The 17,511-nt window shown below is 37.1% G+C and overlaps 1 protein-coding gene across 1 annotated transcript; it reads right to left on the bottom strand.

Annotated features, from left to right (window-relative positions):
• Positions 1-96: 96 nt before the first annotated feature.
• LOC103479533 (uncharacterized) lies at positions 97-13,995 on the bottom strand. Its single transcript, XM_008434017.3, has 5 exons — positions 13,194-13,995; positions 9,434-9,529; positions 9,207-9,312; positions 5,482-5,583; positions 97-2,898 (listed from the first exon to the last, which is right to left on the bottom strand). The coding sequence occupies exons 1-4, from the start codon at positions 13,717-13,719 to the stop codon at positions 5,526-5,528; spliced, it is 786 nt and encodes a 261-aa protein (XP_008432239.1). The 5' UTR covers positions 13,720-13,995; the 3' UTR covers positions 97-2,898; positions 5,482-5,525.
• Between the last annotated feature and the right edge of the window lie 3,516 nt (positions 13,996-17,511).

Here is a 17,511-nt window from a genome sequence, read left to right as displayed (position 1 = left end):
CCAACTCTGCAGATAAACTGATATTTTAGCATCTTTTACAGCTCAATGTGTGTTTTTGATTATAAAAGGTTTCGAACAAAAACACAAAGCCAACGATTTCTCTCACACATATTTATTGTAAAAAATACATATAAAAACAACTTCTGAGACATACAAAAGATCAGAGCTTAGAAACAGTATAATTGAACAGACAAGGACCAAGCCATTTTCTTGAATTGCATTACATATTTACAATTTAATAATAATAATAATAATAAATAAAGTTCAATTTGTTTTTATACCAGAGTCAAGGCAGATTGTCCATATCCAGAGGATGCAGATTCAGCCGTTTTGACCCATTTTTAAAACTCTCTCATCTAAAACACGGAGCCCCGTGTTTCAGAACCAAATCTTTGAGGGACGCCTTTCAAAAAAAAGAAAAGAAAAGAAAAATACACACCATCCTCGGTTGGAGAACACAGAGAGCATTTAGCTAGCATTGGTAAAGAAATAAAAACTGAGGTATTGCACCACACAGCTTAGAGAGGGTAACAGAGTAAATGAGAGTAATTTAGGGGGGTAAAATCCAACCTCCATGGCCATAAAAACAAACACCCCCCATCCAGCCCCCCCGGCCAAAGTATACGACATCATAACTGACCTCTACAACGAACGCAACGCCACCTCGACCTCTGCACACGCTCACACAACGCTCCCAATGCACAGACTCACTTTTGGCATCTTTTTTTTTCTTTCCTTTCTCCATTTTTAAAATTCTCCACTATATATTTATATGCTTCAATATAAAAAGAGAAACATGCACAGCGCTGCCCACTAGTGGTGGGGCGAGTCGTAGCACCTCATACTGCAGAGAACCGGGAGGAAATGAAAGAAAACTGGGACTAATCCAACTATTTTCGCCAAAATTGTCAGCATTAGAAGTAACGGCACAACAAAAAAAATATATTTATTAAAAACTGAAATCACCAAAATGTTGATTTTTTTTTTTCTCTGATTTTTATGGGATTGTAAATCCAAAACCTCCTTATTAAACAAAAGGCATCCAGTTTGCTTAACATTTTGGGCTCGATTGAATAATACTGAGAGAATAAAAAAAGTTTTAAAACAGCAAATAAAGGCAGGTTGTACTTTAGAGCAAAGTCAATGAGCAGATGTGGTCCTGGTTACCCATGACAACGGAAGGAAACCAGAAAAGTTGCAAATACGCTGCAAAAACAAAATCTTGCCAAGTATTTTGGTCTAATTTCTAGTGCAAAAACCTTAAAGACAAAACTAACTTACAAGTAACTTTAGCAAAATATAGGAGATTTTAAGTGAATAATTCTCTAATATTGATGAAAAAGTACTGGTTCCACTGGCAGATTATTTCACCTATAATATGAAATGTATCCTAAGTTTTAAGTGAAATAATCTGCCAGTGAAAATAGCACTTACTGACTTAAAAAAATGCTAAAACATACATCTGAAATAAAGACAAAACTAGCTCACATGTAACTTAGATATTTGCGCTAAAAACTAGACCAAAAATACTTTTTTTTGCAGTGTAACATTTTTGTAAGATTTTTATTTAAAAGTAATAAATTATAATTATCGAATTTTGGTCTGACGGCCTCACAAAATCAATCCAGGAGCCACAAGTGGCCCCCGATCCCTACTTTGAACACCCTTGCTCTAAAACTGAACCGTCTGGGTTGAAAATTTGTGAAACAGATGAAAAAAAAAAAATCAAGTTGTTTGTTCCGCTGGCTCAATTCAAGAGCCCAAAAAAAGGCAAATCAGCATAAAAAAGGCAAAGGAAAGCCACTTGACACATTTAGCAATAATCACGACAATATGTCAGCCACAAATGCTCAAAATAAACAGGCAGGGTGGAAAAGGAAGGGGGTGCCTGCTGCTTATGTAATTATTAACCATCAGCTGTCCATCGCCCCCAGTGCTGTGAAGAGGAGGCAGATGCCACATGGCGTAAACATGCCCCCAAAAATCCGTCCATTTGTCCCGGCGCGATCCGGCGAAAAAAAAAAAAAAAGACAAAAAACCCAGAGATTATTTAAAAAAATAAAAAGAAACCGCATTCATAGAAAGTACCAACCAACCTCGCCAACCAACCAGACATCTGCGAAGTTTACAACAAACACAAACACACTCTAATGTATATACAAACAAACACAGGACAGATCCACCCCTCCGTCGCTCACCGTCATAACAGAAAAGAGCTCCAGCTGGCGCCAAGGCGGTGCTACTGTCCAAATCTTCCTGAACAATCCCCATGGTAACAAGGAGACGAAACTGGCCGACTTTAAATGAAACAAAACACAAAGGCCCAAAACTTCCCCTGAAATGTTTAAAGGTAACAGAAAGCAAGAAAAATAATAACAAAAAACAGAAAGAAAGAGTAGCAGCAGCCCCCTTTCCACCACACACAGGTCCTCATCGCATCAGAAATAAACGTAACGGCTGAATATTTGGTAAATTTGGGGTTGGGGGGAAGCAGAGAAGAAGAAACATTCATCCGATGTAGGACTTGTAACAATACTTTGTTTTTGTTTGTTTTGTTTTTTGCAAAAATACTTGATAAAATTCAGAGACAGAAACACACAGGAGAGGCACCGGTCACTGAAACTCCATCTGGTTTTCTTAGATGATAATATTTAAATGACCCCCGGTGATACGAGTCCACACACACACACGCACACACACACACACGCACACACACACACACACGGACATCTCTGTTATTAGACGGAGCAGCTGGTTTCTACGTCGGCGTTTGGCAGGTCGAGTTTAAATCGATAGAGGAAGATCCCGCTGACCTTTTACATCGGAAAAGGAAATATGAATTTTGCTCGTTCAATTCTTGATTCTTATTGTGGTTTCGTTGGGATTCGGTGTAGTCTCCTGTAAAAACACAGAAAAAGAGAATATTTAACCTCAACTTCTCACACTGCAAAAACACCAAATATTACCAAGTATTTTTGGTCCAGTTTCCAGCGAATGTTTCATTTCTCAGTCATTTTTTCTTTGCCTGTCGCAGATCTGTGCCAGAAGAACCAAACTTTGGGCAGGTTTCTTCTTGCATCCTTAATTTTATCCAGTAAAAACATTTTACTACGTTTGTGTTGCAGCTTCAATTTGCCTTGAATAGTTATGCAACTTCTAGTTGATTCAATTGTACCTTTAAAAAATGAGGAAGGAGTTAAAAGCCTTTCGTTTCTTCTGCGCTGCAAAAACAAAATCTTATCGTATTTTTGGAAATATTTTGGAACACATAAAAGAAAATCTAATTTAAAACTTTGTAGCAAGATATCTGAGCTCAATTTATGTCAATAATTCCTCAATGTTGATAAAAGTTTTAGTTCAGTGGAACTTGTACTTTTTAATTAAGGAATTGTTCACTTCAAACAAGCTCCTATGTCTTGCTTAAAAGTTACTTTTAAGTTACTTTTGTCTTATTTTAGGTGTGCTGAGACATTTGCACTAGAAACTAGACAGAAATAGTTGGTAAGATTTTGTGTTTTTGCAGTGCATCTCAGTAAATATTATCATCATCATTAAGTTGCACACTGAGGTAAACGGCGTCTCTGAGGAGGATGAAGCACTTCCTGTTTTTAAGTAATGACTGTAAAGCAGAGAAAGTTATTTTCTCTGCTTTACAGCTGAAGTCACTTCGGTGGAGAAATCCAACAGGTTTCTCTTTATTAAGACATAAATAAATTCTCCTTATAGCGGCCCAGCTTCCAGTCTGTGAAGGTTCATGTTTGTCGTTAAGTTCAGTGAACTTTAGCTTTGTGGAGGATTATCCCAGCAGTCGTTAAAGTTTCAATATCTGCTTTTAAAATTATGACTTTGACTTGAGTCACTGTCTGAACAAAGTGAGAAAAGATGAGGCAATCCCCAAAATTTCAGATCAAGTTGATGACGTTTAAAATTATAGAACGAGGAAATGGGTGAGAAAATATTTTAATGACATGAAACGTGTTATTTTTGCTGCTCAGCTGCTGACATGAGCAGGCAGACAGATGAAGCTGCTGGTCGGATGAGTCATGTTTTTTAAATAAATAACCGCTTTAGGTTGGAAAAACAGCTAGAGTCAATATTATTATTTTTTTTTTTTAACCAAATGAAACTTGCAGAATGTATAAGGAAACATAAAATGCGATGAAGATGTTAAAAGTGTTAAAATTAGTTCAGTAGCAGCAGCAAAATCTGACTGAAAAATGTCAGGAAAAACAACCTTTAATATAAAAACATTTACATTCAGAAATAATTTCTTTAACTCAATTATTGTTACCAAACAGTTTCTGTAAATGGTACATATGAACAGTTTTTAAAATGTATTCTGATTACATTTTTCTGACTGTCTAGGAACGTTTAATTCACAAGTCTTTGTTTCTCAGGGGTGTGAATATGATGCAACATCGGCCTCACTTCCCGATGTTATGTCTAGCAACCATGACAGCAGTAAACACAAGCTAATTCATTAAATTAATTAATTTTACACATAAATATATATTTTTTTAAAAACGCCTAAATGCAAATAAAAAAACTTAAACAGCACAACCAGTTTATGTTTGTTACCTTTTGTGGCGCCAGATTTTAATTTATTTTCTTTAGAACTGTCCATAATAACATTTAGACTTTATCTGCCAGAATGAGGGTGGAGAACCCTTTCGTTCCTACCATCACAAACGTAAACATGCACTTTGCTGAGCCTCACTCTTCAACTGGAACTTTATGTTGAGCTTCTCAAAAACAAAAACAATCTATGTGGTTTTGACATGAACATGTAAAAAAATTTATAAAAAACATCCAATCTGCTTTAAATTATAGTAAAAAAAAATCTGTCATGCTGTGGGCCTTTTTCATTTTCGGGGAACATTTGCCAGAACCTTTAACACCAAGAACTTATTTAGGAATTTGGTATTTAATCAGGATAACAATGAATTGTTCCCAAAGTTAAAGGACGGAGCTCCACAAATTAAAGAATAGTATTTAATTGTATATAAAACCAAAACTAGCTGTTTGTTTTCACACAGTAAAATGCCAAGTTTTTCTACATTTCAGTGCGAAATTATGCAATTGGATTAAAACAGTATTTATATTTTCAAGGATGTTTACAAACAAACAAAAAAAAAACCCACAAAAATCTTACCAAGAATTTTTTGTCTAGTTTCTAGTGAAAACATCTCAGTTCACTTGAAATAAGACAAAACTAACTTATAGAAAACGTTTCAGTAAGAAACAGGAGCTTGCTTTGAGTCAATAATTCCTTAATATTGATCTTTAAAAAGTAGATTATTTCACCAACATGGAAAAAAACGTCTTTTTATAAATGAAATAATCTGATGTGCATCTATTAGTTTTTCCTTTATTTCAAGTGTTTTAAGACATTTGCAGTAGAAACTAGACCAACAATGCTGAGTAAAATTTGCCAACATTTCCAGACATGTCTGATCCGAGTCACCGGTAGCGTGGGCTTACCTGAGTCGATCTGGTCGCTGGGCTGGAAGCGCCTGACCTGCGAGTCAATCGAAGGGATGCTCGGGGCAGCAGGGCTTCACCTTGGACCAGGAGTCGATGCAGCTGCACAAACACAAAACCCTCTGATTAGCCGACGCTAATGAGGCAAACTGGGGAGTCGCCCACAAGCTTTCATCCACTTCCTGAATCTCTGGGTAGAAACCAGGAAGCCGGTGGAGGGCAATGAAAGATAAAACCTATCAACTCCTGCTTTTTGATTAAGAAACCAAACAATTAAGAGATATAGCTGCATTTTTAGTGCAAATGCAACATTTGTTTGCTTTAGAAATGTAAGATTTGCTTAGCAGGAACTGTTGCATTATGTCCTCATAATACCACAAATTAGAGAAGCAAAATAATGACAGATAAGAAAAGGAGAAGTGAGTGAAAATATGTAATTTTATCACAATATTTCACAACAACAACAGACTGGATGGTTTTTTAATACATTATGCATCCCTGATAAACTGAACCAAGGCTGAATGTGATTTAAATCGTGTTTATTTTATATATTATCACATATCCAAAGTCTTTGTCATCGTCAAAACTAAAATCACAGCAACTTTTTGTTGTCATTTTAAACTTTTTTCTCACCAATAAACTAAATGTGCAATATTTCAAAACACCTAAATTAATATCGGTTATTGGCCATAACGACAATATTAACAACGGATATCAATATTGGCCCAAATTGTGCATCCCATAAAGAAGTGTGTTCTTTTTTTAGTGTGTCCATAATCCAGTTAACGATTAGTCAACTACTAAATTAGCTTATAAATATTTCAGTAATCGATTAATCCAATTAATAATTTCATCCCCAAAATTTACTCTTAGTTATGAGATCAGGATTTGTGCCACTTTCTTCCAAAATGCTCGTTATATTTAGTAACATTTAACAATGTAATAAAAGCTGATTTGGGTGCAGCACAGTCAGTTTTCAACAAACGTCTCGGGATAAATGTCGCACTAATTATTAGAAAAACTTCGTGTTGTACTTGAAAATAGGAAAAATCTGTATCAGTAATAATTTTACTCTGATTAAATAAAAAATAAGTAAATCTAACTGCATCAAAATGGCCCCCGAACCGCACCTTGGACATCCTTTCCTCATACATTTTCTTCTATTATCAAACATGACAAATCATGTAATCATTTTCAGCTGTTTCACTCTCAGATTCCCTTCCTTCCCCCAATCTCTACTGCTCCGTGGGGAAAATTAAAACTTTCCTCCACGCAATCCAACGGCCACACCTTGAAGAAAAAAAAAAAGAAAGTCTGGAGGCGAGCCCGCCTGCGACCAGAGCCGAGGTGAAGTCAGTCATCCGTCTGATCTTGTGTGAAGTTCCCTGGAAAGTAGCGCTAAATTCCAACGCGCTCAGCTTTTCCGTGTGAGGAAATTACACGGACTTCGAGCCCGAGACGTTCTTGTATCTGCTTGCCTCGACGGCTCAGCTGTGAGGCAACTTTGACGGAGAAAAATAAATAAATAAAGAAGGAGCTGAGCGGCGTTATCCCTGCAGAAGCTCGCACTTAAAAACCCGAAGGAGTCGGCGACGGCTGGAAAACGAGGGGGAAATCCAAGAAAGGCTAATTACAGCACACTGAGAAACGCCGGCGTAAATGTGCTGGAACCAGGCAAACACACCAGAGGTCCTTTAACAGATTCATAATTATTAAACCTCCAAGAGGTTTCTGAACATCTGAGGGTGTGCCGAGTTCACTTGTAACGACGTTTTTAACAGTTGGAGAAACATTTGTGGTTCAGTTTAAAGCTGCGAATTTCCAGAGAAGCACATTTGATTCTCTAATAATAATCCAAGTTTAATTTACAAAGCTTTTAAGATGGAACAACCAGTCACACTGTAAAAACAGGATCTTCCCAAGTGACTTCAGTCTAGTTCTGGTGTAAATGTACATTTGAAATTAGACAAACTATTAAAGTAGCTTTTCATCGAGGCTTAATAAGTTAACTTAAAACACGGGAAAAATATCTTGTTATAAGCAAAATAATCTGCCGATGAAACTAGAACGTTTTAAGGAATTATTTACTTAAAACAAGCTCCCACTTCCTGCTGAAAAGTTATTTGTAAGTTCATTTTGTCTTATTTTACGTGAAACTAGACCAAAATTACTTTGTAAGATTTTGTGTTTTTGCAGTGCAGAAGAAACGAATACATTTCCAAGTCAGTGGCGAACCAAACTCCTTCCTCATTTTTTAAAAGCGTAGTTTTGTTGCATAACCTTCCCAAAAGGTCAAATTAAAGTAATTAAAAGTTGCATAACCATTTACAGCAAATTGAAGCTACAAGACAACCGCAACAAAGGTTTTCTTCAAAGCTTTGCTTTGGGTTTAACCAGGATCTGTTAATGACTTATAATTTGAGATCATTTTATATGAAGTGCTATTTAGAGATGCAATTGTTATTTAATAGAGATTTAGTTAATATGTGGTTCAAAGCAGACTATGAACCTCTAAGAAGAGATTACATGTCCAATGTATATCATAGCTATTATGTTTGATTCATTCATCCATTTTTTTTTTTTAAGTACACTAACATTCATAATACGTCTGGCTCCTTCTTGTCTTCAGATTAGCCAAATGTAGAAAAGGTTTTACTGGATCAACAGAGTCTGGAAAAGATGTGAGGGGAAATGTCCTGTTGACCAAATCGCAAATCATGTTGTGAATGCTAATGCTAGTTAGCATAGCCAGTGACGACGGCAGTGGATAAATAGTTTCCATCTAATGTTAAGTAGTTTCTCAGTCATTAGCACATTTAGCAGCAACTACATGAGGTTGATTGGTTGTTTTTGCATTTCTTCAGACTCCCACAGCAGCTGAGGGAGGAGAGCAATCTGTTCACAGATCATCTGTCTCATATTAAACTGCTACGAAATGGTGACAGTTTTAACAAATATGTAAAAAAACAAAAACAAAAAAACATATGTTGGTAAAAGTTACAAACTGAAGGAGAATTAACTAAAATAATATTTAGCTGCAGCTCTAAAATCTGAAAATTTATCTATCAGGTGTTTTTGTCAGAGGAGGGCAGCGTACCTACAATTATTACTAAAGTAAGAGTCGCACTACTTCAACATACTTTTAATCAAGCAAATGTAAAATGTAGCCATCCAGGTAATTACTCAAGTAAGAGTAAAAAAGTATTTGGTCAAATGTTTACTCAAGTACTGAGGAACTGATCAAACTATCAATCATTTAATATTTAAAAATTACATAATCAGACGGATCAAAAAAATATATATGTATGTTTTTTGGTATTTTAAGAACCAAAATAACAATAATTCATATAAGTAACAAAATAAAGCGAGAGAAATGTTTCCAAATCAGTTTCTTTCAATAAAAAAATCATAAAACTTTAACAAAAACTGCAAGTGTGTTTCTGTGTCTGGTGAAGTTTTGGTTAAAACATGTTTGTTTTTCATTCAGTGGGTAGAAAATAAAGAAATTTTACTCACGTTAGAGTCGAGATACTTCATAATAAAATGACTCAAGCAAAAGTAGAAAGTACAACATAGTCAAAACACTCCTAAAACAAATTTTTTTCAAAACATTTACTCAGGTAATCATAATTGAGTAATTGTAACTAGTTACTATCCAGTTGTGGTTTCTGAGAAACGTGTTAAATACTGAAACAGTTTCCATGGACGTGCTGAACTCTAAATACCTTTTGTGGTAGACGCAGAGGCAGGCCAGCCTGGCGATGGTCTCCCCCTGCACCAGATCCTCCAGACAGATCGAGCACTCCCCGCTGTCTTTGCTCAGCACGTCCGCTGCGAACAAACGCACACACACAAGGCGACAGACAGCGTCATCATCGGCCTTTAAAAACAGAAACAACGCGCGCGCACACACACACACAGCTGTCAGAGCGTCAAGTTACTGGACGCTTACTGTTGTAAGGTAGCGGAGGAGACGTGAGGCAGCTCAGCAGGTGATCCTCGATCCGACCGCCTGGGAAAGGCTTCGAGCAGAAAGGGCAGCGAATACCTGCAGAGGGCAGAGCTGGGATTAGCACAACGGCGTCACTTTGGACAGAGACGAGCAAATAAAACTGAACTCAGATGATGCTACCTCGACTGGGCTGACCTGAAATAGCATCATTCGACTGCGTGCATCCGTATGAAAACAGTGAGTCATGCCTGAGGGAAAGCCAGCACTCAGCCATTCACAGATGTGACAGTCAGGCAGAAACAGCGCCTTGCTGCCCTACATCCCCCCCCCCCACCTCCTCCTCCATCTGTGAGCCGCTGCCAGCTTGTGAAGTTGTGACCCATTTCCCTACTCTGGCTGAAGGGCTGGCCCAGGAAACCCACCACTCTGCAGCGTTCTGGATCAAAATGTCATGTTTTCAGTCACAACACCACCATCTGCTTGCATCTGATTATCCTGAATGTAGGGCTGAAACGATTAATCGTGATTAATCGGCTACTGAAAGACTATTCTGTTTTTAAATCACCCAGACAGAAGGAAAGTATATTGTTGTCTTTTATCGCTCCAAAAGAAAAACAAGGGGAGAGGGGTCTGACTTTTACGGAGTATAAAAAATCTGGTAGAGCTGCAACGGTCAATTGTGATTAATCGATAACTGAAAGACTGTTCTGTGTTTAAATTAGTCAGACAGTAGGTAAGTGTATTGTTATCACTCCAGAAGAAAAATCATAAAAACCGATAACCAACATCTACATCTGACTTCAATGGAATAGCCAAACGCTGGTAGGGCTGAAATGATTAATCGGATTAACTGTGATTAATCGGTTATTGGGAGACCTTTCTGCTTTCAAATTATTCATACAATAGGGAAGTATACCGTTGTCTTTTACCGCTCCAAAAGAAAATGAAAAAAAACCAACCACAAACCTATGACCAGAACAACTTTTATCAACTTTCTGAGGGGATTCTCACTCTTGTGCAACAGTAAAAATCTAGTGAAACTGAAAGAAATACCTGAATTAATCGTGATTAATCGGTTATTGAAAGGCTGTTCTGTTTTTAAGATATATAAACAGAAGGACAGTATATTATTATCTTTTACTGCTCCAAAGTTGCACCTCTAAATGGTGCAACGTTTAGTGACTTTTTGAGGGGATTATGAATCTTATGGAGTAGTAAACATTTAGTAGGACTGAAATGACTAATCGTGATTAATTGATTCCTAAAACACTGTATAGTGTTTAAACACTGTTTAAACTATTCAGACAGTAGGAAAATATATCATCTTCTACCACTCCACAAGAATGAGAAAAACCGACCACAAACCTCTAATCGGTGCAACTGTTAGGTAATTTCAGAGGGGATTCTGACTTTTATGCAATAGTAAAAATTTGGTAGGGCGGAAATTATTAATCGATTGTTGAAATAATGGTCAACTGATTTTGGAGTCGCTTAATTGCTAGCTGGACTCAAATTGTCATTTGCTGAAAGAACAACCCAGTCAAAGCAGTAATTTAGCCAAATCTGTAAAAAATATCACTGTAAAATTTTAACTTCAGGTGAAGAACCTTCTTTAGCGGTAAATATGTTCTACCCAAAACAGCTTGTGAAATGCCAATTTTAGCTTCACCTGGTTCAAATTCTGTCAAAAAATCATTTAAGTATCTTTAGAAGGAGTTTTATTTACATAGCACTTTTTCAGCAACAAGGCAGTTATTAAAAAAAAAAAAAAGAAAAGATCTGCAGATGTACCTTTTACTATGAATAATGAAGTGTGCACTAAAGAAATGCTACATTATTGCACTTTAGGCAATAAAATGCTTATTTTCTTATTAAAAAAGTAATCATTTGCATGTTTTAATGCATTTCTAATGTATCTATAAAAGGCTTAAAAGGTTAAATTAAATACCTGCAGGACATGTAGATTTTTTAAAAATCAAATTAAATTGATGGTCAAACTAATCGATTATTAAAATAACCGTTAGTTGCATGTACAGCTTCACCTCTTTTGCAAACTCATCCCCCCTCTAAAAAAGGAGAAACACACTCGGTTGCTTCATGTTTTTAACTTGCACGCTGGAGGATTGTCAAAGACAACGGCTGTCATACGGAAACGTGAAAGAGCTTCTGTGTCGCCACTTGCCGTTTTACGCCACCGCTCCGCTGCAGACAATGGGGTCTCTGATGGTTTGAGTCAGCATGCGAGCACGGGAAAAGAGATTAACTGTCCAGGAATGTAAATTCCCCCAATAATCCAGTTTAATTTCAGACCAGGTTGATTCAGGGGGATTTTATTTAATTGAACTAAATCCTCACTGTTTTATCAAAACGTAATTATATATCTTGGGAAAACAGGATAAAATATTCAGATAGTTTAATAATGTGGAGCATCATGCGTAACCTCCCCCTCCTTGGGTATCGGTGTGATAATCTTTTTTAGAAATAATACATTTGTTATTTCTCTAAGTTCATAAAACAGTGGGTTAATCTGACATTGACAACATGTTTTTAATTTCCTCTTGTGCAATGCTTTTATTCATTATTTAGTCAGTGAAATAATGGAGTTTAAAGGTTTAAACCTGTCAGGGAAGCAAGATCAATTTACCTGAATTAGCTCATATGGCTAATTCTGGCACATTTACATGATTAGTTGAAGTGATCATGTTAAATAGATAAAATAACACAGACAGTGCAGTTTTCTGTTGAATCAGACGTTATTTTGTCAGCACAGTTATTGTAAATTCAACACATCGACCTACAACTTGGCTACTTTTTATAATAAATAATGCTTCTGTGTTTTAGACGAACATTTGCCGATTGTTATAAAAGCATAAACATTCATTAGCTGCATTTAACAAACTTGTGTCTTAGAAATGCACGGATCCATTAACCAGACATTGGAATAGGCAGATTTTCCCCATCCAGGCTTCAATTTAATTATAGTTTTCTCATTAAATGCATCAAAAATAGAAACTATTGCCGTTTTAATCCTACAAATACATAGAATATATTCTTAAATGCATAGTTTCCCAGCTAGTTTTGACTTTGATGGGCTCAGATTGGTGTGGAAAATGTCAAGTATGGAAAATTCTGAATTTACTTTTTTCTTTATCCAAAAAGGCATTAAAACTAAGAAATCCCACTATTTTTGGTCTACAAACTCATCAACCACCAGCATGTGCCTTGAGGCACTTTCATTTCTGGAAAAGCAGTAATCAGTGATCCAGGAATTGTTTTGCACAATTTTTCTTTGATCAGTTTGTTGAGTTTTGTTTATAGTTCCGTAAGAACCACAACTATTTTAAACCAATAACAAACTTTGATCCATCTTTCTTCAACGATAGCAGAAAAATGGTTTCAGTTCGACCTACAGCATGAACTTTGATGTACATTTTGTATTTAGTTGGGAATTAAAAGGTTTGGAAACAACGCTCTCTTTAACAAATAAGTAAATTTCTTTTCATTGCTTAATATTCTATTGGATTCACAACTATAGGTTCTAAAATGAAAATTAAATCAGCCAAAAATCAGCCCAGTATCGGCTTGAGAAGAGTCTGATCGGTGCATCTAATATGTCGAGTAAAAACACATTTACAGAGACTGTGAAGTTGATTAACTTGTTTGGACAAGTTAAAGAAATTACTTGGAGCCAAGTCTATTTCTGTGGCAAACATTATGAAAATTATATAACAGATATATATTCCTGACTGTGTTTACTTACTGCCATGTCGGTTGTTAACACGGTAAAGGCCGATCCAAGCCTCCGACACCGGCCGCTGGTGTGTGCCACGAACCCGGGCGGACCTTGCCCCGACGCTGCGGGCGGAAGAGTGCCGATTCCCGGGGAGCCTCTCTGAAAAAGTGCGGTGTGGCGTGCGGCCTGTTTCCTCCCCGGCTTGGCGTTCCGCTTCGGCGGGGGCCTCCGGGCTCACCCCGCCGTCCTCCTCGGGTTTCCCCTCGCTGTTGTTGTCGTCACCCGGAGACGCCTGGCTAATGCCGGACGGTATGCTGCGGTGATCCGCGGGGCTGCCGTCGGCGCTCGCCCCTCCATGCTGCCCCAAGTCCGAGTCGCTCCCTTCCTCAGATCGGCTCCGGTTGGCCTCCGTTTCCTCGAAGCTCACCGAGAAGTCGACGACGAGGCTGGTGGGCCTGGTACAGCGTGGTCGGCGATAGGAATCACGCTTAGTGCCATCTTTCCCGAAGGGAGAGGGAAGCGGGTCTTGAAGGCGACTCGCTCTCGTCCCCATCTCTAGCAGCGGGCTGGCTAAACGCTGGCTAATTCAGCACACAACAAGGGGACGGGTTCACCTCAAAACGACCCTTAAAAACACGTTAAATGTTCCGACCGAAGCCTCGAGTACAAGCAGCCTCTTGGTAACGACTTCTTACGGAAGAGAAAGCAGCTGGCGGGCCGGTCTGGATGATCTCTCCCCAGCTTTTAGTCCGTCCTTTCCGTCCACATTTTCCTTTATTTTTGACGTGACCGTTAAAGCTGCTGCAGCGGAAATGAGAGCGCGTTCACTTCCTGTTGGAGCTGCGCGCACACACGGACAGTTACGGTACAGTAAATGGGACAATTTCTAATTTTATTGATTTAAAACATATATTTTTCAAAAAGTTGTTGTGCGAAATAATAATAATAACAATAGTAACAAGGTACAGTAATTTTAAAGCTTCATTAATGACTTAAAACATACACCACGTTAGCAAACGTTAGCATAAATACGTAAAACGTATCTAATAGACAAAAACTCCATAAAAATGCAAATAATTAAATGAAAATATGTGCGTACATTTCTACAGGTCTACTCAAAAGTAACAGTATCACGACAGACGACCAGGGGAGAATGTTTTTTGTAAATATGTAGAACATTGTTGGCTTTTACACAAAGTTTATTATAGAAGAAGAAATCGTAATGCAGGTCAGGTATTTTATGCTTTGCTACCACTAATAGTTCAGATCTCGGATCAGAGGTTTGAGGAGAATCAGTCTGACAAGTTTTATTTTATTTTTAAGGAGTGATCTAATACCGGGGGCTGCACAGTGGCACCAACTGCGTGCGCGCGCACACACACACACACACACACACACACACACACACACACACACACACACACACACACACACACAGCCCAAAAACATGACCGTCGGGTTAATTGGCCTCTCCAAATTGCCCCTAGGTGTGAGTGTGTGTGTGTGTGTGCATGGTTGCTTGTCCTGTCTGTCTCTGTGTTGCCCTGCGACAGACTGGCGACCTGTCCAGGGTGACCCGGAACGCCAGCTGGAGATGGGCACCAGCAACCCTCCCGACCCCACCAAGGGACAAGAGTGCAAGACTCACGGCGGAGTCACGGTGCCATCTAGTGGATTAAGTTTTTTATTCACATTTTAAAACCCTCAAGATTATTCATAATCTTTAAATTAAATGAAATATATTTGTTTATTTGTATATGTGTTTAAATATGTTTTCATTATGACACAGAAGTGTTCAAAGTGTGGTCCGGGGGCCATTTCTGGCTCTTTCATTAATTTTGTGCGGCCCAACTGCAATTCAAGAATGTTACAAATTTGACCAGGTGGTTGATACAGAGCTTTTTTTATTTTCAATCAGGTCAAAATTATTAATAACATAATCTTCTTATAATGACAACAACGTACGACACAAAGTGTTTGCCTTTTTATAACCAAGCTTTTATAATAAGTAGAACCACATATTTTACAGAAAAACTGACTTTGCCACATTCATCACCTGAATAAGACGGTGATGTCTTCTCTGATTGGCTGATAGATGATGAGCGCTACAGCTGAATTATGAATATATCTCATGTAACTGTTTACTTCATTCCTGCCGTGATTTTTCATGACTTATCATGTGAACAAACTTATTCACAGGTGATTTTAATTACATTTTTATTTAATGGAAACACCACAATTGCGACATTATCGGGGGTTCAGTGTTAGCAGAATATAGATAAAGATTTTCCCATATTTGTAATAGAAACTCAGCTACTGTTTGGTAGAACCAGAAGACCTGAGAGGACTGAAAGGTTGATACAGCAGCAGCAGATATATGTATTTTGTGCAAAGTCATTCAGTTATTTATAAAGTAACAGAAGTATTTTAAAGTCTATAAGCTACAGGAAGTGTAAAGACTTTAAAACTGCTGTGTAGAGGGTTCTTAGTTTCCTCTACTTTCTAAAGGTTTGAGCTAAATGTTTTTAATTTCTACTTATTGGTTGGGAAGAGATGAAGCAGTGACCAGAAAGTTGTGCAACATCCGTTTAGTGTGTTTTCATATTTTGGAAGTTTATTGGAGATGTTTGCACTGTTAAAATCTCCAAAAACAATGATTAGAGAAGATGGATGTCATCCTGAAGAAACCTCCTTTCCTCGGGTCCTGAGATGTTCCTCATGGAAACTGTTTGGAAAAGAAGAGAGTCAAGAAGAAGAACTTCCTGTCGTATCGTCCACCCTGTAGGTTCATATAGGAAGTTAGCACTTCCTACATGAATCTTCCTCACTCGATGTGAGAAATGGCGCAGATTCTCACTCTTCTTTTTCATCTGTTTCTAATCAACACACTTCAAATTCAAGGTAAAAGCTGTTTTTTTAATGGTCGTGTTTTACATTTTAAAGTTTTGAGCATTTTCTTTTTGTTCTAAATTAATCCTGTTGCAGATCTGGTATATCACTGTAAACGTGTCGACCTCATGAAACAAAAGCAGGAAGGAAGAATGTTCAGTTTACCAAGATAAGAAATATTTAAAGTTTTAAAATGTTAAACTTTTGTTCACTTTTATTCTCACTGAAACTCTTCCATGTTCACTAATTTACAAACTACAGAAATTAAACTTAAATTACAAAACCTTTGCTTTAGATCTGTAGAAATTAGAATTACTAACCTCTTATCAAGTCAGATGATATTCTTATAACTCTTTATAATTATTAAAATTATTTTTATCAGATTAATCGTTGCTCTGTTTTACTATTTCTGTTCAATGCCTTGTTTTATTTATTAATTCTTCTTGAACAATCTCTCACTGTGTGTTAGTTCTGGTTTGGTCAGATTAGATTGTGAAGTAAGTTTGAACGTTTTTTTCTTTCAAATTATGGAGAAAATTAACATAAATTAATACTATAAGGAAAATATGCAAAACAGTCTTCAGATATAAAACATTCACTTTGTCTGTTTATATGTTACATATGCTTTATTTTTACAAAAAGCTTTGCCTCTTTTCTCCACTGTGAAAATAGAACAAAAAATCCAGCCTTTGATTTAAATGTATTTATTCACAGGGAAAACAAGATGTCAAGAAATAAGACAAATGTTTTTTAATGCTGGTGCCACATTTATCGCCACCTCTTAAACCTCAGATAAAATAAAAATATCTGAAGCAAAAACAAAATGGAAACCTATAAACAAGTAAAGAAATGGGTGTAGGAAGTAAGAAAAACTTGAAAAATAGCACATATACTTGTTAAATCCAAAAGCTGCACATTACATTTACAACGATGTATCAGGGCGACACAAACAATATTTATTTAAGAAATAATAATGACACTGACAACATATTTGTATGTAGTGTAGTAATAAGCTCTTTTTTAGATGAACAATATAGACATTTTACTAAAACACCTCAGTCTGTTCTGTCTAATGTACTTGACAACTTTGTACTGATCTCAGTTTAGTTTTAAGTTTATTTTGTTTTCTGTGTTTCAGGTTCCTCTGCAGTGACGGATGTATTTGTGAAAACTGGAGATGATCTCATTCTTAATCTCACAGCTAAAATTCCATCATATTTTACCATTTGGTCATGGCAATTTACAAATAAGGCAGTAATAACATTTATAACTGGCTCCAAACCAGCTGTTCAAGAGAGTCATACTGGAAGAGTTGAAGTTCTTGATGAAAACTACAGTGTGAGACTGAAGAATCCACAAAAGTCAGACAGTGGCATTTATACTGCAAGGGTTGCAACGCCTAAAGATATAGAACTAACTCAGTACATTGTTACAGTTCAAGGTAAGTATTTTCATA

Source organism: Poecilia reticulata, chromosome 17 (assembly GCF_904066995.2).
Source record: "Poecilia reticulata chromosome 17, P_reticulata-male-v2, whole genome shotgun sequence".
In the NCBI taxonomy this organism is placed as follows: domain Eukaryota; kingdom Metazoa; phylum Chordata; class Actinopteri; order Cyprinodontiformes; family Poeciliidae; genus Poecilia; species Poecilia reticulata.
Note: the sequence above shows the minus strand (reverse complement) of the source record. Positions and strands in the feature narration are given on the sequence as shown.